The following is a 24,845-nucleotide window of genomic DNA, read 5'->3' on the forward strand; positions in this document are numbered from 1 at the left end:
TCTGATAGCACACGCGATCAAGGACAGAATTTGTTCCTGGCGCGTGGTAATGTGTAGAGCTAGTCACGTTAGCGTGTTCTACCTACATATGTACCTGGTCATCGTAACTAGATCTGACGGCAATATGGGTGGACAGCTCACATAGGCAACGGCTCCGAAGCGCAAACGTATTACGGGTCGCCGTTGAAGCTGATTCCGAAGCGATGCACAACAAATGACAAACGGCCGATACCGACTTCAAAGCCATGTTCTTTGCGAGTGAAATTCAAATTGGTATCTACCCTACACGATGCCGTTCATCCTATCCTTTATCCCCCCCCCCCGTAGATCATCCCCTCTACGCCTGTAGCTGCGGCGGCGCGGCCACGGCCTCATCCATCTTGACGACGCGGCAGGCGGTGCCGTACGCGGCCGTCTGCGCGAAGCCGCCCATGCTGGCGGCGTCGAAGCGCAGGCAGATGACGGCGTTGCCGCCGCGGGCCTTGCACTCGTCGACGACGCGCGCAATCGAGTCGTTGCGGCACGCGTACAGCATGCTCGTGAACCAGCTCAGCTCCCCGCCCGCAAACGACTTGGCCACCATGCCGAGCGTCGCCCCCAGGTTGCGCGACCGCACCGTGATGCCGTACACGGTGCCGAGCACCTGCTCAATCTTGTACCCGGGCAGGTCCATCATGGCTAGGGAAAAAAAAAAAGGTAAAAGAGTCAGCGGATATGTACAAGCTCTGCCCTCGGTGCCGATACTGCCGGTGGGCGTGCTAGGAATAGCAACGTACTAGTGGTCACGACGCCGTCCGTCTCGGTGAAGCAGTGCAGATCGGATAGCTGGGAAGGAATGTTGGCGGGTTCCCTGCGGTCGCCTGAAGTCTTGCCCTTTGATCCGGACATTTTTTGCGCTCGCAATTGTTGTTTGTGATAGATGCGTGTGTATGGGTGGGCAAACTGATGCGGTGCAGGGTAACGAAAGTCTGAACTCTGTCTATAACTCAAACCTTGTCCGTGTAATTGAAAGGCCAGTACAACAAGGAAACCCATCTAGAAGAGCGCGAGGATAACCAACCCCTTTATACTTTTCCCACATCCTCGCTTCCGATTTCCCAGACTCCAACCGGTCCCGATCTACAGCCATGGTCCCGTGAAGCTTCGCCCGACTGTGCCGGGGTTCGGCTCGCCGTATGCATCGTATTTTTTGCGGCGGCCATGCGACTGGTCAGTTGGTGAGAAAGGGTGGATCGCATCAGCCGAGCAATCGTGGAGTCTCGATTCAGCTTGGGCGTGGAAATGACGCCCTGCTGCGATAGTGACATCCCCGGCGTAGTGACATCATGTACTAACTCCGTAGGGAAGGATTGCAAAAATTGCTCATCGCCTGAAACTGTAGAAATGTTTTAAACTTCATAAACCTATAATTACGTATCTATAGACGTCGTATACACAAGAAAGCAGAGCTAATTACAAGCCGGCGGTGACCTGCCTTGAGTTATTTTCTTTCTCTCCCTCACAGAGAACCAGGCATCTTCACCTGTCCCTCGGCGCGGCGGCCAAACTTCTTAACCCTCTGCGCATCGCGGCTGCTCAGCTCCACGGCGCTGAGACTGCGCTTGCCCGGGTGCACGTTGGCGGCGGTGATGTTGCCGCAGTCGGGGCGTTTCAACTCATTGGCAAACGTGTCGGCCACCCACAGCAGCACGCCGTTGGTCCAGCCAAAGCCCTCGACGACCTCGTACTCGCCACCGCCACCGGCGTGGTTGATAGTCGTGTCGTCGTACTTTTCAAACATGATGCCCACGTCGGACGCGCTGAGACCCGACAGCTGCGGCGTGGCCGACGTCGAGCCGCCGGTCGCGTACCAGGTGCAAAAGGTCGAGTCGAGGTAGCGCTGACCGAGGCGCAGCGCGAGCTTGTGAATGTCCTGCCAAGCGGGGTCGTCCTGGCCAAAGGTGGCGGGTGTGCTGGTCAGGCCCTTCATGAGGATGTGCATCAGCGGCGGCCACACGTTGGGCTGGTCCCACTGCTGGCCGGTGCGGAGGTTGGACGACGGGATACCGCCGGGCTTGAGGTCGAGGTACTTTGCGATGCGCGAGTACGCGTTCTTGACAGCGTACGGGTTGTTGCGGATGTACTCTGGGGCCGCGCCCATCCAAAAGGGGTAGAACTGGGTGACGGTGAAGAGCTCCTGCATACCGGCGGGCGCAGTCGCATTCTCGAATGGCTGCGTGTCCGAATCACTGGGGATGTAAATGTGCTGACTGGACGAGGTTCGGTTGTAGTCAAAGTAGCTAAACAGCGTCTCGTTCCAGAAGACGGCGTGGATGGCCTCGGCGCGGTCAGCCGCCTTCTTGTCCCAGCTAGCTGCGGCGCTAGAGTTGCCCGTCATGTTGTAGAAGCCGGCAATGGCCTTTTCGTTTCCGTACAGGATCGAGTTGAGATCAACGGGAACAATGTTGAGAATATTAAGCGAGCGCAGGGGAAAGTAAATGTCCTCGGTCGAATCGCGAGGGTTGCTGGACCACTTGGCAGTGGTGTAGTCGAGGCCAGACTCGGCACCAGAAGCAAGGTTGGCATAGAGGGTTGATTGCTGAGACTCATTGAGAGGCTTCTTGACAGGGTATATGATGTCTGAGGCGGCGTAGTACGACTTGTTGTTTGCGGTGATATAGTCCTCGCGGAACGACTCGGGGCGAGGCTGGGTATTGGACACGGCATAGCTGCATTTGTTAGTATTAAATCAATGGCGCTGGTGGCTGGCGTGGAACATACCGGTTGAGAGTATAAGTCTTGTTAGCAACCGTCACGTCGACCGAGCGGTTGGTCATGAAAAAATCGTGCTCCTTGACGAGAATGGGCAGCGCACGCTCGAGGATGCTCGTGTCGTTGGTGTGGCTAACGTAGGCCTTGACCATTTGCGACAGCAGCGGGGGCTGCGAACGGTTCAGATAGTAGAGGCGTGCGCCGTTGGGCACGAAGCCAAACTGCTCAATGAGGTCCAAAAAGTTCTCAATGGTGTTCTTGGTAATGTCGACAAAAGCGCCGCCGGTGCGGAGTAGGCCTTCGACGATCCAGTACGAGTCCCAGTAGTAGGGCTCGCGGAAACGGCCGCCGGCAACGACAAATGTTCTGTTGACGGGGATGAAGCTGTTGGGGCAGCTGGTGCAGTTGCTGGTGGAGCCGGAGTATTCGCGCGTCAGGTCAGGCCAAATGTCAATGACTTTGTTGACGAATTCCTTGATGACGGTGTCATTGAGCTTCTCGACAAATTTGGCATCCGTCTTGAGCTTGTCCTTGGAGACGGCCTTGAGCTCGCCGCCGGCATCCTCAAAATACGTGGTGAGGAATTCGTTTAGCTCAGTGTTGTTGGAGAGGGGCTTCTTTAGCTTGTCAAACGCAGCCTGAATCTCAGCCAGTGGCTTTTTCGCCGGCCTGGATCGCAAGTTAGTTGCGGGCCATTGTGGTCGCAGAAGCTAGGGAGCAGCTCCCAACAGGACCTAGATTGGTATCTTACATATCGACAAATGTCTTGGAGTCTGTGAACGGCCTGGCTAGCTCGACCTCCTGGAGAATGTCTCCATGGCAGTAAATTGGAGAGTCGCAGGGAGCGATGACGGAGCCATTCTGGTATAGCGCTGCTGCGACAGGTAGCGAAGCTGCCAGAGCAGTCGCAATCTGCTTGAACGACGCCATTGTTTTGAATTGCGCCTGGAAAGGAAGAATTATTGATTGATGGAGCTTGCGTTTTCTCTGGAAGGGATGCGAGGGGACTGCAGTACTGATATATGTACGAATACAAGAGGCAATGAGTGGCCAACGACTCGGAAATCAAGCTCGGGCAGGACGGCGAAAATCCTTACGACGCCCCGCTGCTGCTAATATGCAGCCACGTGAACCAGGATACAGCCAGATCAAGTCGGGCTAGATCCTCGTCAGACAAACCTAACCGGCCAGGACTTTTGGCTGTGAGTCGCCCGGAAGTAGGAATCAAGTCTGGGGTTGGCTGCTCGTTCCCCACACAACAAGCTGGGGTCTCCAACAAGGCGCGCCGCCACTTTTTGCTTTCTCGGCGAGACTTGGGGCTGGGGCGTTGGGGGGTCGATGGGTGGATTTGAATTCATGGCATTACTCGTGCAGCCTGGCCGATGAAGAGGAGTCGTTGAACGGGCATCGTTGCTAGAACCGTGGTGTCTGCTTAGCTCAACGTTGGGTATCTGAAAGTCGCTGATACACGACACCGGAAACAACGACTGAGCTAACGTTTTAACGTTAGCGCTGAGACATTGGGGTCAGTTATGACAATTAAGTTGGAGTTGATACGTACATACTCCGTAGCCAGAGCAAGAGCAAACAACCCTCGTTGCTCGCTCGACTCGCTCCCCACTGCTTCTCTGCTTCTTCTTCCAGCCCCGCCGATTTACCTGTTGCTGTTGTGGCCGTAATAGCGCCGTGGCTCGTTGCGGAGCGCCATCACGCGGCGCCATGGGTTGGTGGCGCTGGGCTGGGCTGGGAACAGGCACTTCCGCTGGGCAACTTGGTACCAATCTGCGGCATTGACGTCAAGGGCGCTATTTAAGCCTCGGGGCTAAAAAACTGAGAGCTGGTTAGCTGTGCTGTTATGGGATGGACGGAAGCTTTTCCGGGGTAGGCAGCCTCGATGTACCAAACTACCTACCTATGTATGGGGCAGTAAGGTTTGAGTGGTTTGAGTGTCATTCGTGCTGCAGACATTGTCGAGAGGATATTCGATGGATATGGTGGACACGCCATGATTCGGCATCGTCGACAGATGATGAAGCTCGAAAATTGTGTACAGACATACACAGTTGCTCTGTTTTGCGGTGTACAAATTATGCATGTAGGTCGGCAGATGGCAACAAACGAGGACTTGAACCGGCCCGATCCCCAGCTGTCCACACATTATTACCCACTATCGTCCCCTCAAACTCCAACAATGCGATGGAAAATCTTTAGTCGTAACGAGGCTCAGCGGATTTCAGCTCTTCAAGATGGATCATGCTCGTGTGCGCGCGCAGAACAGACTAGACTCTTCCTTTCGAGCTTCATCCAGGATTAAAAAGCCCTCAACTTACGTCGCAGCCATCGGCCCGTTTTCCGCCAAGCGACAACCGTGCGGTATCCTCCTCTTTACCGTATCCGTCGCGCCATCAACTCAACACCTGATCGGCATAACGCGACCATTAAACCCCCGGGCCAGGAAATCCCGAAATGACTGGCAGGATTTTCAAGCATCGGGACGACGACAGCCGCCGACGTTGAGAAGCTCGCCCCCCGCCATTGAGCGCTGTGCCGGGTAGGCCTTTCGCTGCATCCCCGAGCTCGCCCTCATTCCCGACAACCACCAGACTGTGCAGCGGCACCGGACGCTGCTACAGCACGGCGTGTCCTAGGTGGCCGTGCCGGAGCTTATTACCCCGCGACCGGCACTGGCGCATGAAGCTGGCGCTGCCGATGGGCCCGCCGAGTCGAATGCCCCCAACACCACTAGACCTAAAACTCGATCTGGACGTCGCAGACTTGCAGCAGTTCGCGACAAGCGAGTTGTCGCTTACATTTTGCGAGCTGGTTTTTGTAATTTATGCGGCTCTGGATTGCCATCATCGGCTGAATAACGCTCTGCCAGTGCTTCTCTACCTGCCACCAACCAACCAGCTGGCCAAGCTGGGCACCGCTGAGATAATTAGAACGCCGTTTCACAGCACATGGTGATATCCAGCAGCTGCTCACCTTTAGCCCTGTCGAGAAGCACCAATGCCCGGTTCACGTGATGGCGTAGGTCAGCAACGAGATGCCGTTGTTACATTGAGGGGTAGGACAATCATGCGCATCTTGTAGAATCACCCGAGTTATTTTACTGTCAACGCACATTGTTCCATTTCAACGCGAAACATCACAGAGCACTCGTATAAAGCAGGCATAGCATATACCATCGTCGCCATGGTCGCGGAACTCCCTCACCCCCGCCGAGTGGTCACCGGCCACGACAGCGCCAGCAAGGCCATCTTTGTCGCAGACGGCGAGGTCCCCGCCGTGCCCATTGCCGACACCATCAACTTTGCCGTGCTCTACGAGACGCACGAGTTCCCCGCCGACAACGGCGAGTGGACGGACCCGGTCAAGAGGCGCACCGAGAGCCTGGCCAACAAGGACGGCGTCGTGCTGCGCGTGGTTGATTTCAAACCGCGCAACAGGGCTGTGCGTAACCCCCCCAGCGACGACAAACCATGAATCAAATGGGCCGGGCATCGCTAACGAGGTTGGATTGTCGGTTTGTAGCTGTTTCACCGTACGGAGTCGCTTGATTTTGGCATCATTACCAAGGGAGAGATTGTCTGGTGAGCAGTGGGATTTTTCCCTTGTAAAACGTGCGGGTTATTCTGATTGTATGCAAAGCCGTCTGGACGACGGCGCCGAAAAGACGCTCCGAGCGGGCGACGTCTGCGTCCAGCGCGGCACCATCCACAGCTGGGAGAACAGGACGGACGAGACCTGCCGCGTGACGTTTGTCCTGATTGGTATGTTAATTGAAAGCTGGCGCTCTGGGTGTGCAGAATGCTAATAGGTCGATGGCAGCGGCCAAGACAATCAAGGATTTGGACACGACGGGCTTTGTAGACGAGGAGATGGCGACTGGAGGGGAGAACTAAACCACATGCTTGTCTGGTAGGAATACGTATGGACCAAACTGGAACAAAATTCTCTCGATGTGAATTGGCTCGGCTGGTAGTTTTTCTCTTCTGGTTTGTTGGTGGTGACTTTCTACTAACACGGGCCTGCGATGATGCACCTTGCAGGGAGATATATCGTCAGATTTGGACAATTACGCAAGATTTGTAATTGTCAATGCCGTTCGAGCCGAATCTCAGCACGCAGAGCGCCGTATATAGCCATGCATGAACTTGTACATGCATGGCATGTTCCTGAAGCCTACAGTCAGTCGGTGGGCTCGTCGCCACGATTGAGATTGATTGATCCACGCTAGTTACATTCTGTACACAGCCCAATATGTTTGCCAACGTAAAACCCCATCTCATCAACAGTGAGTGATTAGTTTCGCGATCATGCCTTGGCTCTCACACCCACCCCCGAACATGCCGACTCCCCATTCAATCCTTCGGCCACCACACGTCATCCACACCACACATCCGACCCGCCCTCTGAATTTTCTTCTTCAAAGCTCCGTCTTTTGTCCCGCTTCTTAGCAGTCTTTATCTCGCCAACGCCTCCATCAAATGGATTCGGTCGCGTGGCCAAATGGCAAGGCGTCTGGCTACGAACCAGAAGATTGTGGGTTCGATCCCCACCGTGACCTGAAGATGTTTCTTCTTTGCTCGTCTTTTTGCGAGCAATGTCATTTTACGTCGTCGTTGAATACATCGTGCTCGACTTTGGCTTCTGGTCGCATGTTGGTGAGGTGGGTTGAACCTTTTTTCTCGCGCGTCTTTGGCTCGACCCACTCAGACTATTATTGCACCAGACAAAACGGCACGGCAAGACTTGTGACCAATTTCTGATGATTTTTAATATTTTGGTAAATAGAGACATGATTCGCTATCTATGGCGCTGCTCTCGCCATCATCTCTCCTCGCAATGCACCGCTTCCTAGTACACCAACTTCGTAACGCATACAGACATACTGGCAATACTCTCTGTCTACCTACAGGTAGTATTAGTACCTGTGGTTACGCTAAACATAAAAAGGATCTTCTGTCGCATTATCGCAGCAATTGCTGCTTTCTAATATCCAAAATCACTCTGTTAAGCGTCAGAGCTAGTCATGTTTCACAAACCGCGTGGGGGGACTTACATTGCTTGAACCCCATTCCGACATCGTTCTCAACTAGGGCCTTCGCCTGCATGAGAGTTATCGTCCAGCGGTTCATAAGTGTCGAGAGAAAAGAGAATGGCCTGGAACCCTCGCAACCTCTCTCGCTTCCATTCTATACTCGTCGCCTGGAGTATATCCATGGGGTGTGCGAGGCGCCGCTGCGCCGTCTTCTCCTCGTCCTTTTGCAAAGTCACAGCAGCCCCGGCCGCCCTCCGCAAATGTACACACTTGCTCAGCACGTCGGCGTCAAACTCGGCCTTCCACCGACTTCCCACGGTGCCAATGTCCACCAGCCGGTGCTTCAGTTCTTCGTCCGACTTGGCAAAGCTGGCGTGCACAAGCACTATCGCATGGCGTATGTGACTGAGCCCCTGCTGAGCCAGGCCTCTGTGTATAAATGTGTCCCAGTAGGCCAACAAGATCAAGTTGCGAATCTCTTTGCGTTTTGTAATGTGGGGGTGGGCGAGTATAAAGAGCCTCATTTCTTCAACCTGGGCAAGCGGGATCGCAGCAAACTCCAATGTCTTGCTGGTAGTATCGACGCCGGGCACATGGACTTTATCTTGCGCGGGTACGTTCACTTGGTCGCTCGGGACACCGTTGTGGCAGCAGCCCCCCTTGGTGGCTGTTCCGGCTCGTTTTTGTCCATATACCGGCTCTTGACATAGTTTTTTGATGCCCTTTTCAATACGACGGACCTTTTTTTGGAGTTTTGTTATATAATGTTGAATGGAAGTATGTCGGCCAAGTTCGATCTCCTTGCTCCTCACATAGTTTTCGACGCCTTGCAGCACATTGTCTATCACTCTGTAATATGAGAAGAGCTGCCCTTGGGTGATCTGGTTTCTCAAGAACATGTTGCCCTGTTCCCGTCGCCATTCTTCTTTGACAAGAGCTACAATGTCATCAGGGTCCTAGCCTGCATAGGTTGTCATAGAAAAGGATAGTATCATGCGCTTGAGAAGTCCCAGCACCACACTATGGAGCTCCAACATTTCTTGGTACATTTCGCAACGTTGAAGATTTGCGTTTTGTTTTCTGAGAGCGTTGAAAATGTATTTGTATTCCGGAGCAGATAATCTATCTGCATTCGAAGGCCCGTGGTTGTTCGCAACGCCCTGCAGAGTAAACGTTAGCTTGGGAAAGATGTGGTGCGGCGGAATCGTCAACCTCTTCATGGTGACCACGCATTGTGTGATTGTTATCAATAAATTGACGCTGCTAGCCCGACTGTGCTGCAAGGAAACGAAGGATGAGCTCGTTGGAGTTGTGGTTGGCGACTGAAGCAGTGACTGGTTCCTTCCCAGGCTTGGTGTTGCGTTAGGCGACTGCACGCCGCAGCTTCGACGACTGTTGTGCCAGTGAACCGTCAAAAAAAAAGAATCATCTGGTACAAAGGTTACACATCGACAGTCGTTTCGGGCGCTCTGGATTCTTGCGGTCTGATGGGCATATTGCGAGATAGTCGAAGAGAGCAGGGGCTTCCGTTGAATGGAATATGGACATCCAGCATGGGCCGGTATACTGTGTTGTGCAGCCACTTCATTTGATTTCGGTAGAGGCAAAGTTTTGAGAATAAATGTCATTTAAATATGCAAATGTGTCAGAGTAATGTGTATCCACCGTCCACAACCAAATTAGCCCCCGTCATATAACAGCAAGCGTCGCTGGCGAGAAACACATAAATCTAAGAAAAGTTAATCGAAGGCTGTAAATTGATTGCAATACGGGGTGAACGTACTCCTTTCAACTCCGAGGTGGCTGCCATGCGGCGGCCGGGAATCAGAGAAAGCCACTGCTCCATGCGCTCTTTTGGTTGGTTGTACAGCACTGCAAAAGTCAATCTTCCACTATCCGCCATGGACCACAACTGGTCTATATACTTACTATCAGTTTCAATGAAGCCAGGCGAAACGCAGTTGACCCGCGCAAAGTCGACCCATTCGACAGCAAGCACCTTGGCCAGCTGCACAACCGCCGCCTTGGAGGCGTTGTAGGCGGCCTGCTGCTGCGGGATGTTGACCAGCGTCGCGCTGACCGACGCCGTGATGATGAGGTTTCCGCGGCCCTGCGCCTTGAAGATGTTGCCCGCCGCCTGCGCAGTCCACATGACACCGTCGTAATTGACACTGTTGTTCTGCTGCCACGTCTCCTCAGTGTACTCCAGGCTGGGGATATCGGCGCAGACGCCCGAATTGGCCACCATGATGTCGAGACGCCCAAAATCGGCGGCAATCCGGCGCACGGTCTCGGCAATGGCGGTGCGCGAGCGCACGTCGCCCTGGTAGGCGGTGACCTTGACACCGGTGGCCGCGGCGATGACTTGGGCGGCGTCATGGGCGCTGGTGGTGGTGCTGTAGATGATGGCCACGGCGGCGCCGGCCTCGGCGAGGCCGCGCACAATTTCGAGGCCGATGCCGCGGGCGCCGCCCGTCACGGCGGCGACTTTGCCCTTGAGGGAGAACTGCGAGAGGACGGGAGCGTCCGAGTTGTCTGGGCGGTAGAGCGGCATTGTCAGGGGCAACACGGCGTACTGAATTTTCGATGTAGAGAAACAAGCTTTAGGCTTCGTGAAATGTTTGCAATTTATAGAGAATGTTTTATTCGCCTTTTAAGCTGTGAACAGGACGCTGCCCCCTCTGGATGGCTTCAACGGACGGTAACCCGCTCCAGTGGTGGAAGCTTGTAGAGCCGCACCAATAAAACTTGATCGCTGGCGTGGAGCTGGCCATCGCATCGTGTGGTTCTGTTCCGATCTGGCGAACAGCTGTAGTGGCTAGGGTGTTTTTCGATTGACGGAGGCTTTACTTCATCACGGATAGGCTAATGACAATTGCAAGCTGGTTTTTGTCAGTCACAATTTTTCCCCTGTTTTATTCTCATACTGGACTGCGGCGTTGGATATTTGACGGGCGGGGTTGGCAAGGTGCCATTGTTCTATATTTTTTGATCCTAATAACCGTCGTCACGATTCGGTTGACTCGGTTTGTCGCCTTATGCGAATAATCTAGGTAGCTATTCGCACATGTGTAGGTTTTGGCGATGTTGTCATGCGGTTGCGTCAGCTCTGGCGCATTGCTGGGCGTGGAACCGGGCAGTGCTAGCGGGCGAGACTGGTCCGTCGCCCTATCCTTTCCAGAACGAGACAAGATGGCGCGAGGCAGCCTACGTGGCGGATTCGGAGCTGAAGACTTTCGGAGCTTAACATTTTGGATAATGATGATGACGATGTATGTATGATTTGGATGAAAGAGGATCATGTAGAAGGAAATGAAGCCGTAAGCTTTCCGAAAAGACAAACGGAGTTTATGCGTTGTGTTATAGGTACTAAGGTACCTAGGTACCTAGGTAGGTAGGTAGTTAGCCCAGGCTGGCTTCCAGAACCGCTTGTAGCCCTTGCATCCGTCTGGACATATGTAGCATAGTAACAGCCTGCCGATACGTTGTCAAATGGGTCGAACAAGTACCAATCATTATTTAATATCGTGAAAAGGTGCAATTTCTTATAAAAGGACTCGATAACACAGGATCAACCAGGTAGTACTACAAGAACTACCTACATACCTAGTACCTAGGTAGGTACCTAACCTTGCCCAGGAATGCGTTTGCTCCCATTTTTAGAAACGCCAAGACACGTCCTGCCGGCTCTACCTCTACTGCCAACCCGGCTGAGTAAGAGTGTTGCCGATTGCATACTTGACTCTTCGGTAGTTTTGTTTCATCCCTTTTCTTTTCATCAAGCTTCTACTTCTTTGCATGCGCGGTCAGTCGAGTAACATTGGTTCGCTCGTTACTTGGAATCGAGTTCTTCTCATTTTACCTCGAGCGGCTTCACCATCACTAGGTACTCTGTGACGAAACCTCAGGCCGTGGGCTCCCACCCATCCTCCCTCGCCACTCACCTATCATGTCGCTTCCATGAGACCATGTCGCCATTCACTCCCAACGAACGCCAGAAGAGAATCCTCCAGCTATCTTCAGAATGGGGCGTCGCAATTCCGCCGGCCCCCAAGGCCCTTGTTAAACCCCTGCAAACGCCCACGTTTCAGGGCCCTGGTGACGATGACGTCGCCGAGAGCTTGATGCAAAGGCGAGCAGCAGATGCCGCGCAGCTGCGGCCAAAGGGCAGCCTGTCGAGAGCATTTTCCACCACGAACCTCAAAAAGGGCAAGCACTGGGATCCTCGCGAGATAGTAGAGACGCTGGCTACGCACGTGGCCAACAGCGGTTCGCCGGGCGTGGCCGAAGCCTTGATCGCAAAGCTCTCTGCTGCCGGGGTCGACTTGTCCGGAAATCAAAAGCAAAAATCGAGCCTATTGAGCCGCCGGAAAAGCGTGGATCTTCTACCAGACCGTGCCCGCTTACTCCGTCTCGCTACCGAAAGCGGCAGCGTTGACATGGTTCAGGTTCTGGTACCTCATGCCGATGCATTAGCTATCGATGCCAGTATCCCCGCTGCCATTAGAAGAGCCGACAAGGAAATCGCGGAGCTCTTATTGAAGTATGGCGCCAACGTGGGTGAAACGGCTGACGGGCAAGATGCTTTTCGTCAGGCTTGCACTGACAATGACCGAGGCGCCATGATTGGCATGATCCTCAACTCGGCCGGGCGACCTTCAGCAGTCATAATATCGCAAGCAATGGGCGATGCCTCCCGTTCCGGCTGCTTGGATAATGTCGTACAACTAAGCCGATCTACCGGAGATGGCAACTACAATCACGGAGAGGCCCTCATCACGGCAGTCAACATGGGCAGACGCGACATCGCCTTGGCCATCATCACGGGGAACAAACCGCCGCAACCGTCCTCACTCAATAATGCATTCATCACCCTTTACTCGCATCCCTCTATAAGCCCCGCTACTAAACTCGACATCGGAGAGCTGTTGTTATGCGCTGGTGCCACAGGTGAAGCGCCAGCGTTGGCCCTGGAGCAGGCTTGCAAGTCTCAATTTTACGACATGGTGTTTCTTCTGTCTTCCTACAACGTCTCTATCGAATACAATGAAGCTTCTGCACTGAAATATGCCATCAGCAATGGCGAGATGGAGCTTGTGGAAAGGCTCTTAAACAGCACGGCGCCATTGAACCCGCAATACGCGTCCTCATGTGTAGGCCTCATCCCGAAGCAGGCATCATTCGAAGCACGATACTCTCTTCTAATACGGCTCCTCCACCGTGGTGCTAATGGTCATGCTCTGAGTCAATGTCTCATTGATTCCGTCGAGTCGGGCGACCTGAGCTCTGTTGATCTACTTCTGAATCCTCGATTCCCACCCCAAAATAATGGAGCTTCGAACGGGGCCGGCTCGCCACTGAACACGCATGCAGTGGCCTCGACGGATTATCGAAGCGGTGAAGCATTGCGAACGGCTGTGATTCGGGCTGACGCGCATCTCTCCCAGAAGCTCCTCAAAGCACGACCATCGCCTCAAACCATCACAGCAGTATTTCCACTCACGAGAAAACTACCTGTCCAAGAAAGGCACCAAATCGTGAGCCTATTCCTAGAAGGCTCCCTCTCTGGAGATTGTCTACATGGCGCTCTACAAGACGCGCTCGCACCGCCTCAATCCCAAAGGGACGACAGCCTCATCAAGCAGCTCCTTGCTAGCGGCGCTGATATCAATTACAATTCCGGAGAAGGTCTGGTGCCACTCATCAAGCAAATGGACTTGAATCTTCTTGCTCTCATGGGAGCTAGCATCTCTCCGCAAACAGCAGCCTCGCGTGTTCCAGATGCAATGAAGGTCCCCGATCACCGATCAAGATTCGAGACCCTCAGCATCTTATTTAATGCTGGCGCAACCATTGGCGTGTCCGAGGTGGCTTCTGCAACTCTGGACACATTATCAGAGAAGCCAGTCGACATGTCGCTTCTCCGACTACTTCTAGAGACAGGCAGTGCTGATATAAATGGCTGCGATGGTGACATTATAGCAAAAGCCATAGAGAACCCTGACCCAAAGGTCCTTGAGCTGGTCTTGTTTTACGGAAACCCCTCGGTACCATCGATAATACGCGGCTTAGATGCCCTGGCTCCAAAGCTATCCAACGATGTAAAGAAGTGGAAGTTTGAAACCATCATTTCAAAATCCACAAAGACGATTGAATTGAATCGTGTGTTGATTCTTGAAGTAAAGTCCATTGTCGAGCACGCAACGCTGCAGCCAAGCTTGGATGTCTTGGACCTGCTCCTGAGCTACAATGCCGATCCGAACGCTTTCAATGCCGCTGCGCTTTGCCATGCTGTCATCGCTGCAGAAATCACAACAATCACACATCTTGTGAAGAGCCCCGTAGCAATGAAGCCCATTTCCTTGGGTATTGCTTTGCCACATGCACTCCGAATTGGTGATCAAGCTGCGCGACTCTCTACGAACCGTCTACTGGTTGAAGCCGGAGCGCCGCCTGCTGAAATCAACAGAGCTCTACAGCATGCTATCAAGATTCATCCGGAGGATATTTCACTAATTGAACTGCTTTCTTCCAAAGCAGATACAGGGGACGGGGATGTGCTGTCCCTCGCCGTGGAAAAGGAATCACCAGAGCTCATCTCGTTGCTGCTGAAGAATTCCACCTCGTCGTCCGAGGCACGCAGCACAGCTCTGACTCGTGCGATGGACATCACGACGCGAAATCTGCGACATGATATCTGCAAGCTGCTTTTGGCATCTGGTGTTCCCGCCGACACTGCCTCCATTGCCCTCCTAGTTGCCGCTCGGGACGGTGATGTAGCTCTCGGCGACTTGCTCATGGCACATGGCGCAAACATCACTTCGAATAATGGACAAGCGATTATTGAGGCCTGCCGCGGTGGGTCCATTGATGTGCTCAAAATTCTTCTCAAACCTGATGGGCAGACATCAAAAAAGACGCTAAACGAAGCATTTCAGGCTGCTACCGAAGTACGGGATCTAGATAAACGCGCTGTCGTTTTCAAGTATCTCCTCCGCTGCGGTGCGTCTGGCGAATTTATCGATGCACAGCTTCAGTCAGCTGCGAGATATGGCGAGCCGGGAGAAAGTCTGCTCAAGGTGCTACTCGCAGCTGGAGCGGATCCCAACTACAACAGTGGTGAAGCGGTAACCGCCGCCACGCGGAGTGCTTTTTTGCGCAGCTTGCAGTTACTTTTAGGTTTGTGGGATGATGGAAAGAGCCAGGTATGCAGTAGGCTTCCGAGTGTCCTTCTTGTTGCTAATCGCTGCTCAGAAATCGCCCTCACAGCCAACCTTAGTTCGTGCACTGAAAGCCTCGTGGAATCTCAATCGCGATACCCGCTATGCTATTGCCGAGGACTTGTTTAAAGCCGGGCTACAGCCCTGCGAGGACCTGCACATGGCTCTGAACAACGCGGTCAACGAAGAAGATCCAGAAGAGCGCCTCGTGCGCTTACTTTTGACGAACGGTGCATCTGCCACCTCCAACAGCTGCAAGTCCTTGGTTGACGCCGTGCAGAATATGGCATCTTCTTGCCTATCACTCATGCTTCAGCGCGATATTGCTCAAAAAGACATCAATCAGGCTTTTAATGGAGCTTTTACTACGGAGACCTTCAAGAATTGGTTCAGCTCCAGTGGTCTCGAAACAGCACAGCTACTTCTAGACAAAGGCGCAAGCGGAGATGCTTTGAGCAACTCGCTACTGCTGGTCATGCAAAATTCGACTGCAGAAACCAGTGATCTTGCACACCGATTTGTCGATATCCTGGTGTCTCATGGGGCCGATGTCAATTATAACCATGGTCAGCCGCTTCAGCAGGCTGCGTCTGTGGCCAACATTGAATGGACACGCAAGCTTTTGGGCTGCAAGCCGACGTCTGAGACGCTGTCTCTGGCTTTTCAATGCATATTTGATACAGCACTCAGCCAGGAAGAAGTTCTGGGGCTTTTTAAGCTCTTTGCTGAGTATCGAGATGGTGATGCTCAAATTGACGTCATGGTCACTTTGCAAGGGTCGGAACCGGTTCTGGTGCGAGCCATCAAGCAATACCCACGATCATCTATGATCCTATCAACCCTCCTAGATGCAGGTTATTACCATGATCAGCTCACCACGTGCACCCTCCATACCGATGTTGAAGAGGAAGAGGTTACACTACTCTCGTGGGCCATTTCTCAGCCGCAGAAGCGAGTGAGCACATCTGTCATTGAGCTTCTTGTTGAGCGAGGTGGTAAGTATCACAGGTGGATTCCGCAGTGATTCAGTGCTAACACTGCACAGCAAAGATCAACGTGACCTCATCTTTATCTGGCTCGACACCTTTGATGCTCGCCGTTTTAAACCGCCGCCCGGACGTGGTCAAGCTACTTCTCATCGAAGGCGCTGAGGTCGACGTCATTGACTACCTGGGGCGCACACCTCTCGCCATGGCGACAGACATGGAAGGCGACGTCGCAGTGCAAATTATGTCGAGCATCCTGGCCGCTGAGCCCTGCCGCGACGACGGCTCCCTCCACAACGCCGCGCGGGAGCTCAACCTCGCCGCGGTCAAGGTGCTGGTGCAGGCCGGCCACGACCCCGATTTCCCCAGTCCGCTCCACGACGGCCGCAGCGCACTCGGCGAGGTATGCCTCCGGGCCGCGACTGACAGTGACATGCCACCCGAGCGTGAGCGACTGGCGCAAAAGGTTATGGGATTTCTCATCGACGCTGGTTCCGACCTCGCCATTGGCGCCGACGGCAAGCCGCTCCTTCACCTCTGCTTCGCCTCGCACGACCCAGTGGCCACGACGCGCGCGCTCTTGAAAGCCGGCATGTGGAAGCACATCAACAAGCCCTTCAATCGCTGCACCGACGAGCATTTCACCTACTCGCCCACCATGTATATCAGCAAGGTTATGCATTCACTGTTCTGCCGCGACGCGCTGCTCGCTGTGCTACGTGCCAGCCGCGCCGTCGACGCCTTCTACGCTACAAATGGCGACGTGCAGCCCGACGATGCCGTCGGCCTCCCAGACGACATGGCCGCCGCTGAGCGCGCCCGCCGCGCGCGTCTCGCGCGGCTCACGCACGACACTGAGGAACACACCATTGCGCTTGCGCGGCGTCGCGAGATAGCCAGCGTAGAGCAGCAGATTGCTGGGCAAAAGGCCGAGATGGAGGACGCACGGCGACGGCGGCAGCACAACGAGGACCTGGCGGCTGTGCGCGCGCGAGCCCAGCTCGAGGAGTCCATCGCCGCTACGACGCTCCAGCGGCGCCTCGCCGACCAGAACGCCGTGACCGAGGCGGCTATGCACCGCGTTGGCGCGCTCGCCATTGCCGAGACGGACGCTGACGATACCCGCCAGCGGAAAGCCATCGAGTGGGAGGCGCGCGTCAGCAAAGACCGCGCCGACAATGCGCGCGCGATCAGCGCGATTCGCGTGAGTGAGAGAGAGGCGCTCGAGAAGGTCGACCGGGCCGCGGAGCAGCGCCTCGCGAAGCGCATCGACGCACAGCGAAAGCTGGTGGATAGCCAGGAGCGCTTGGCGAGCAGATTGGCGAATGGAGCTGCTGTTGTTGCTGGTGTGGATCAGAGACGGCAGATTGGGTACGTGACAGAGTTGAATTGAGAAATTCAAGGAAAGAGAAGGGACAGGAATAATTCATGACGGTTCGAGTTGAGACCATCTAACGGCCGGTAGCCATGTGTTCATTCATTTCCTAGTTTTACAGCGTATAATAACGTAGCTAGCATGAGGTTTGTATAACAACAAAGGATCAACAGTATGCAAATCTAATGCCTCTTCATCTTCATCATGAACATCAACACCCGTTTTCTTAACCCATTGGTCAAAATAGCAGTTATTCTTTGCTCGATTTAAAGTTCATCTTGATCGAGTCCGAGCCTGTCTCCACGACGCAGTAGCCCTCGGCGTCCTCCGTCTCGCCACTCGCCGCCTTTTCATACGCCGCATCGCTCCGGTCGCACAGCACGCTCAGATCGGCCTCGCTCAATATGTCCTCCCCACCGGTCGTCTCAAAAACCTGGCCGTCCTTGAGCAGCAGCAGCTCGAGGGTCTTCTCGTCCAGCCTGGCGGCGTCGGCGGCGGCGGCGGCGCCGTTCATCTTCTGGCCCATGCTCTTGAAGCCGCCCTTGCGGATGACGAGCTTCTCGAGGCGGCGCTTGGCGTCGGCGGCGAGGAGCAGCTGCTCCTCGACGGTGCCGCGGGTGGCGAGGCGGTAGACGATGACGGGGCGCAGCTGGCCGATGCGGTGGCAGCGGTCCTGGGCCTGCAGGTCCTGCTGGGGGTTGAAGTCGGAGTCGAAGAGGACGACGGTGTCGGCGCTGGCGAGGTTGATGCCCTGGCCGCCGGCGCGCGTGGACAGCAGGAAGAGCTGGTGGGCGGGGTCCGTGTTGAAGGCGTGGATCTGCGCGCGCCGCGACGGCTGCGACACGCCGCCGTCGACGCGGCACACCGGCCACCCGCGCAGCTCGCGGCAGTAGTCCTCGAGGATGTCGAGCTGCGTCGTGAACTGCGAAAAGAGGAGCACCTTGTGCCCGCGCGCGAGCAGGTGCCGCAGCAGCCGGTCCAGGAGCAGCATCTTGCCCGAGGACGTGACAATGGACGCGTCGACGGGCGTGTCCGTCGCCACGGCCCCGGGGTTGTAAAAGTTGTGCGGGCTGTTGCACGCCAGCCGCTGCTGGATGTGGGCGTTGCCGAGCTTCTTGGCGGCGATTTGCTTTTCTTCAGAGACAGACTGTTAGCAGTGGGTTTGTGCAATTGTCAGGGGTGCTGCGTACTGGCTAGATCAAGACGCTCGGCGCGCTCAATTTCCTCGGGCGTTCTCGAATCTGGCTCTCTGTAGGAGTCCTCGGCGCTGCCCATCTCTTGAACGAGCTTGGCCTCGAATTCGGCATCGGAGAGCTCGTCTTCATTTTCTGAGTCGGCTTCCTTGTATGTATGAGACTTTCGAGGGCGGCCGCGTGTCGATGCTGGGGTAGAGCCGCGACTGGACCTTGCGCTTTTCGACTCGGGTTCCGCCACCGCAGCGACTTGGCTCTTGCGCTTGGAGCCGCTCTTTACCGGTGTGACGTTTTCTTGCTTTGGCTTGGAAGACGTTTGGAGAGTAGCTTTGCCCATCATTCTAGCAAAAGCGTTTGGCGCGGCCGGCGGTTCTGTCTTGTTGGCATCTGATTGCTTACTTCTAGGGCTCTCTCGGACCGGAAGCGAAATCTTCTTTTGCTTGCCGTTGCTCTTGGGCTCTTGCCGTGTTGGTTTCGCCGACATGATTAGCCTTTCCACCTTGTTCTGGAGGAATTCGCGCGGATCAATGTCTGCATTGCTAAAGACATTGTACAGATCCGTCTGCTCCTTGGTCATGGGTGCGAAAAGCACATATTCGCGCTTCTGAGGTAGATAGGCGGCGACGTCTTGCTTGATGCGGCGGAGTAAGAGAGGCTGCAGAATCAGGTGCATTTTCCGCACCAGATCTTGTTTCATCTGGTCTTGGATAAATTCCTGGGTTCCTTCTTCGTCCTCGAGCCCGGAGAAGTCGAACCAGGATTCAAACGAGTCCCAGTCTGTGAAAATGTTGGGCAGCAGAAAGTGCAACAGAGACCACAGCTCTTTTAAATTGTTCTGCAGCGGCGTACCAGTGATGAGAAGACGGGTGGCAGAAGTAAACTGCTGTAGCTCCTTGAAGAGTTTGGCATCGGCATTCTTCATGCGGTGGCCTTCGTCCTGTTGACTCTATTAGAAGGGGTTGCCGCCACACGTTACGGCGTGCTTACAATAATGATGAATTCCCACTTGATGCGCGACAAAAATGCTTTGTCTTGGAGGACCATCTCGTATGAGGTACATACGACAGGAAATTTTTCGGTCGGGCGACCAGCTTGCAGGTGCTTCATTATTTCCTTGGAAAAGATTTGCTGGCGTTGCTCTGGGGTTCCGTGATACATGACGACGGGGATGGACGGGGTCCATTTGTCAAACTCATCCATCCAGTTAGATAAGGTGCTTAGAGGCGCAACGATAAGATGAGGCCCGAGGTAGTTTTCTTGCTCTCGAAGCAAAGCTATGAGAGATATTGTCTGCACGGTTTTGCCTAAGACTTGTTAGCCCATGGACTTGGCCCGCGTCATAGCGATGAAAGCTTACCAAGTCCCATCTCGTCGGCAAGAATTCCGCTCATGCCCTGTGAGCAAATCTCAAACATCCAAGTTAGACCTTCAAGCTGGTAATCACGCATGGTGCCGCCAACCAGGCATTTTGGTTGCGTGGCCATCTGCAAGTCATGTTCACCGAGAGTCTGGCCGTCCAGGCCACTTCCAACACGCCCCAAGACCTGCGTCTTCTTGGTCAAAATGTCGCTAAATGCCGCGCTCTTTGTAAGGAGTTCGTCGAGCTGTCTTGCTTGCGCCTCGCGCTCGGCCTTGGTCGTCGCCTTTTGCGTTCTACGCTTACGGGCGACAGTCTGCCGGCGCTTCTCCTCGGCCCGGTTATTGGCAAGGCGAGCTTGCTCCTCCTCCTTTACGAGCTGATCCTCGTTTATTGTCTCGGCCGTGGCTGCGTCTTTGGTGCTGCCTTGTGCCTGTGGCGAGCGGGCTGGTGGCGGCGAGCTGGCGGGGCTGGAGCCGTCTTTTGCTTTGGACATGATGGACTCGGCGTCGGAAGATGAGCCTACATCCATGGTTTTTTCGCGATGCGCAATCTTGTCGCCTGGAAATTCCGACAGAAATAGCGTTTTGGGTTTCAATTGGGTTGATTGGGCGAGGAAAAGATCGGTTCACGCGGCAGTTCCAACGTGGAGCGGCGGCGTGTGGCGCTAGGAGGTGGTGAATTACGATTCAGATTTTCTTCACTTGTCGCACTGGGGCTCGCGATACATTGAAGTGAGCCGGAGAGGGCAGTGAGTTGGTCAACAGCCAGAAGGAAAGCTCCGAAGAAAGTTCCAACAGACGGCGACAGTATGTCTGGTGCCTTAATAAAATAGTGTATGATGCAATTGGCCTTCACCGTGCCCGTCACCGGAACGCGACGCGACGTGATAGCGCGAAGTCACGTGAAGCTAAAGTGATGGTTGGGTAATGGCAGTCGCAGGAAATTGATTGTTAAAAAGCAGGGGGGAACATCTTGAACAAATAGGACAATTGAAAATATATGTTTGAGTGGTAATTTCCTACCGAAAGTTGCTGTTTGCCGGTAACTAGACGATCGTTGTTGGACGAGAACGTCGAATTGTCGAATCATGACGTGGAGTGAGATTACCAAGAACGCTAAGGAACGCGATGATAGACTGGGTTTGGGTCCGGTACCGAAAACGCCAAAAAATATGCGTAGATTGAAAGATAGTTGCTTTTCTCTAGTAGTTCCTACGTGATGTCCGTGGTGTACCATTCGCGTAACCTCTTTTCTGAGATCTACATACAGCAAATGTCCCAGTCAGTGCGGGTTGCTATGTACACCAGTAATGCCTACACCAGCATACCAAACGTCAAGTATCCTTAGATTGATGCTTAAAAATACCCTCAGGCATCACAACCTTGAGAGATGAAAATGCAACTGCCGCTCCGAGTTTACTTTAGAGTATGTGTGGCTTCATAACTGGACTGACAGGGCAGGGCCAGCGACCGCGGTACAGTGAAACACCAGATACCATGATTGGTCCCTTCACTAGCCACTAGCACCTTGAAAAATAATATATAATATTGATAGTTACTATTTACTGTATAGAAGTGTACTTTTGTACTTTTGAGCTTGTTTCAAGAATGGCAGGTCAAATGTCAAATGGTGGACTATTCCGCTGCCCGACCGTGCTGTGTGGGGGCAGAGTGGCTCTCAAGCGTAATAGCAACAGAAAATATCCAGACAAACAGGACCAATCTCCTCCATCCTCCCCTCCTTTGCGCAGCACGACATCACAGGTACTTCGTATCCCGAGCAATGAGCCACCTTTGGTCCCAGGCTAGGCCTGATGCTCAATGGGTTCCTGTGGGCCCTCTTGCGCACTTCCCCGACGTTGGCGCCGAGGACGGCAATCTAATCCAGCCCAGGAACTGCGAAGCCGACGCCGCCAAGAGCCTGCCCGGGTGCCGCATCTTGCTCATCCCCAAGACCGATCCTTCCCAGGCGGCCGAGATTGCCATTCCGCCCGGCGCGGCGACATCGCCAAGCGAGGGCCAAGACTTGAAGGACCAGGTGGTGGTGTTTCGGTACCGCGACAAGGTGCACGCCCTCGACCATGTGAGTACTTATAATTTGTAAACTTGGGAGACCTGCACAAGTTCCTGTAGCTGCGCTAATCACCGTCACTTTCGTCCCCTAGCAATGCCCGCACAACGCATACCCGCTGTCCAATGGGACACCCTTTGACATTGAGGACTTTGGCGTTATCCTCAGCGCCGGTCTCACCTGCCCAAAGCATGGGTGGTCCTTTGACCTTTTTACTGGCCAGTCGGATCGTGGCCTTTACAAGCTTCCTGTCTGGGAAGTCCAGCTCCGTGACGTCGACGGCAATCCGTGGTCGGGTAGCCTCAGAGGCAACCCCCCTGATGGCCAGACCGTGTGGGTGCGGAGACGACAGAGAATCGGCTAAAAAAGTACCAGCCCCTCATTATCGTCATTCCCCCTCCCTCTTGGCCAAGAAGCCATCTCAGTCATCGCAGATAGCGTGGCTGGGCGGCTCATGCACCTCCTCTCCACAAGGTAGCGCAGGAGCTACAATGGGCGGACAACCTACACGAGGCCACCAGTTCCACAATGAGATCGCCGCTGCTTTCCGCCAAACGGGGGGCTGCATTCCTGCCAACAACCCAGACGCTCTTGTTTTGCTTGCATGCCCTGTTCCACTTGCAAAGCAACCGACCTGGTTTCCCGCATTGGCTGCCTTCCTCCTTAGGCAAGTGCTTTACTCGCATTGGCCAATATAGTTGGCTCGAGGGCGTCACCAGCCCGCCCTAGTATTGCACCATGCGTCGTCGACGCGACTACTCCCGGTGCTACTCCGTGTAATAAGACACTTCAAAAACAACAGGGTTTCCACGCCAGTATTTGACTACCTTGCTTTCTCCCATCCTCTCTCCAGGATTCCTTCTGAACTGCCCTTCTCTGCTTTCTTGTCCAAAGCCACAAGCAATGGCTTTCCTTCTCCCCATCCTCGTGGCTACCCTGGCTGCTGCCTCTCCCTTGACCCAATTCATCACCAAGCAGGCTCTTGACACTGTCCCCGACGGCTGGCAGCTCAAGACCGCCGCGCCTGTTGACCAGAAGCTGAATCTCTACATCCGTCTCAAGGAACAGAACATTGATCAGCTGCAGCAGCGCACTCTTGAGATTAGCGACCCTGACCATGCAGACTACGGAAAGCACCTCACCAAGGCTGAGATTGATACCCTCACTGCTCCTACCAAGGACACTGTTGACTCGGTCACCAAGTGGCTGTCGTCCCACGGTGTCGATGCCGGAAAAATCCAGAGCGGCTTCCTGACTGTCTCTGTCAGCGTCGACCAGGCCCAAAAGATGCTCAACACCGACTACGGCGTTTACACCAACGCCGCCACAGGTCGCGAGACTGTACGCACTACCAGCTACAGCCTCCCCCAATATGTCCATAGTGCCATCGACATGGTCCAGCCCACCACCCTCTTTTCCGACCTTGGCCTCAGCACCAGGAACATGATTCCCTTCCAAGAGCTCCCTGCGTCCTCCAACCAGGCCCGCGCTGGAGATGTCTGCGCTCAGGAGGGCTCATCGACCAAGTGCCTTCGCCAGAACTACAATATCAAGGGATATACTCCCTCGAGTGGAAAGACGACGTTTGGCATTACCGGCTTCCTGGGGGAAGTCCCGGACCCCACCAGCCTCAGCAACTACCTGAAGAAGTTCGACAGCGACATTCCTTCCAACACTACTTTCAGAGTTGAAGCTATTAACAATGGCCCCACTGCGCCTGGTGGTGTAGGCGAAGCGGACCTCGATGTGCAAATTTCCGTCGCACTGGTCCACCCCATTGAGACTGTCTTCTACTCTACCCCCGGTAGCCCCCCGACCACTGGACCTGGTGGCGAGCAAAACGAGCCGTACCTCGACTGGCTCACGTACACTCAGAACTTGGACCACCCTTCCCAGACCTATTCAATCTCTTACGGTGACGATGAGCCCACCGTCCCCAACGACTACGCCGACGCCGTTTGCGCGCAATTCTTGAAGCTTGGCGCGCGTGGTGTCAGCATTCTCACTGCTTCCGGTGACTCGGGCGCTGGAGGCAGCAGCGCTTGCCAGGACGGCAAGGTTACCTACAAGCCCTCGTTCCCCGCCAGTTGCCCCTGGGTCACCGTCGTCGGCGGCACCACTGGCTACGGCTCCAACGAGCAAGGCTTCCGCGATGGTGGTGGTGGCTTCTCCAACCACTTTGGCACTCCCGACTACCAGGCAGCTACTGTCAAGGGTTACGTGGCACAGCTTAACAGCTCAACCAAAGCCTCTTTCAACGCCTCTGGTCGTGCCTACCCTGACATTGCGGCACTCTACACCAACTTCCCCCTCTTCCGCGGTAGCCGCCAAGGCACCAGCGGTGGCACCAGCGCGTCCACTCCTACCACTGCTTCCATCATTGCCCTTCTCAACGACTACCTCGTCTCCAACGGCAAGAGCCCTCTTGGGTTCCTTAACCCTTGGCTCTACAAGAAGGGCAAGGCCGGTCTGCGTGACATTTCCAAAGGACAGAACAACGTCTGCTCCACACAGGCTGCATTCCCTGCCGTCAAGGGCTGGGATGCTTCCACTGGTCTTGGTGTGCCCGACTTTGTCAAGCTCAAGGCGCTTCTGTGAGCGGGTCCAAAAACGTAATGAGGACTTTTATATTGTATATGAAATATGAATAATGAAACACACTTTTTGCAATTTGTCTTTGCTTTGTCCGATGTATGCAAGACATGTCAGCATACGTGACCGTATGCAACTGCTGCGGGGGGTTTCTCCGATATAGGCCACTAACTAGGTAGCAAAGCTGATTTAAGACAGCGCGGCGTGCCCCTCGAATCTGGCATCATACAATCTGGTCTTGCGATAGATGCTGT

The 24,845-nt window shown here is 54.4% G+C and overlaps 7 protein-coding genes across 7 annotated transcripts; 4 read left to right on the forward strand and 3 right to left on the reverse strand.

The window, feature by feature from the left end:
* Window positions 1-1,498: 1,498 nt before the first annotated feature.
* CCM_08782 (trehalase precursor) lies at window positions 1,499-4,472 on the reverse strand (the record flags this gene model as incomplete). Its single annotated transcript, XM_006673918.1, has 4 exons — window positions 1,499-2,708; window positions 2,761-3,420; window positions 3,503-3,696; window positions 4,410-4,472. 4 exons carry the CDS (start codon window positions 4,470-4,472, stop codon window positions 1,499-1,501), a joined length of 2,127 nt encoding a protein of 708 aa, XP_006673981.1.
* Window positions 4,473-5,760: 1,288 nt separating this feature from the next.
* CCM_08783 (cupin 2 domain-containing protein) lies at window positions 5,761-6,656 on the forward strand (the record flags this gene model as incomplete). Its single annotated transcript, XM_006673919.1, has 5 exons — window positions 5,761-5,785; window positions 5,924-6,204; window positions 6,286-6,344; window positions 6,403-6,524; window positions 6,583-6,656. 5 exons carry the CDS (start codon window positions 5,761-5,763, stop codon window positions 6,654-6,656), a joined length of 561 nt encoding a protein of 186 aa, XP_006673982.1.
* Window positions 6,657-7,845: 1,189 nt separating this feature from the next.
* CCM_08784 (oxidoreductase, short chain dehydrogenase/reductase family) lies at window positions 7,846-10,349 on the reverse strand (the record flags this gene model as incomplete). Its single annotated transcript, XM_006673920.1, has 3 exons — window positions 7,846-8,535; window positions 9,579-9,667; window positions 9,725-10,349. 3 exons carry the CDS (start codon window positions 10,347-10,349, stop codon window positions 7,846-7,848), a joined length of 1,404 nt encoding a protein of 467 aa, XP_006673983.1.
* A 1,414-nt stretch (window positions 10,350-11,763) lies between these two features.
* CCM_08785 (multiple ankyrin repeats single kh domain protein, putative) lies at window positions 11,764-17,394 on the forward strand (the record flags this gene model as incomplete). The annotated part of the gene is made up of 3 exons (XM_006673921.1): window positions 11,764-15,000; window positions 15,050-16,010; window positions 16,061-17,394. 3 exons carry the CDS (start codon window positions 11,764-11,766, stop codon window positions 17,392-17,394), a joined length of 5,532 nt encoding a protein of 1,843 aa, XP_006673984.1.
* A 232-nt stretch (window positions 17,395-17,626) lies between these two features.
* Window positions 17,627-21,018, reverse strand: CCM_08786 (SNF2 family helicase/ATPase PasG; the record flags this gene model as incomplete). The annotated part of the gene is made up of 5 exons (XM_006673922.1): window positions 17,627-18,510; window positions 18,567-19,515; window positions 19,557-19,843; window positions 19,927-20,487; window positions 20,952-21,018. The coding sequence occupies 5 exons, from the start codon at window positions 21,016-21,018 to the stop codon at window positions 17,627-17,629; spliced, it is 2,748 nt and encodes a 915-aa protein (XP_006673985.1).
* A 693-nt stretch (window positions 21,019-21,711) lies between these two features.
* Window positions 21,712-22,363, forward strand: CCM_08787 (Rieske; the record flags this gene model as incomplete). Its single annotated transcript, XM_006673923.1, has 2 exons — window positions 21,712-22,011; window positions 22,094-22,363. 2 exons carry the CDS (start codon window positions 21,712-21,714, stop codon window positions 22,361-22,363), a joined length of 570 nt encoding a protein of 189 aa, XP_006673986.1.
* Window positions 22,364-22,902: 539 nt separating this feature from the next.
* On the forward strand, window positions 22,903-24,597 carry CCM_08788 (tripeptidyl-peptidase 1 precursor; the record flags this gene model as incomplete). Its single annotated transcript, XM_006673924.1, has 1 exon — window positions 22,903-24,597. One exon carries the CDS (start codon window positions 22,903-22,905, stop codon window positions 24,595-24,597), a length of 1,695 nt encoding a protein of 564 aa, XP_006673987.1.
* Between the last annotated feature and the right edge of the window lie 248 nt (window positions 24,598-24,845).

This window comes from Cordyceps militaris, assembly GCF_000225605.1.
Source record: "Cordyceps militaris CM01 unplaced genomic scaffold CCM_S00007, whole genome shotgun sequence".
Lineage (NCBI taxonomy): Eukaryota > Fungi > Ascomycota > Sordariomycetes > Hypocreales > Cordycipitaceae > Cordyceps > Cordyceps militaris.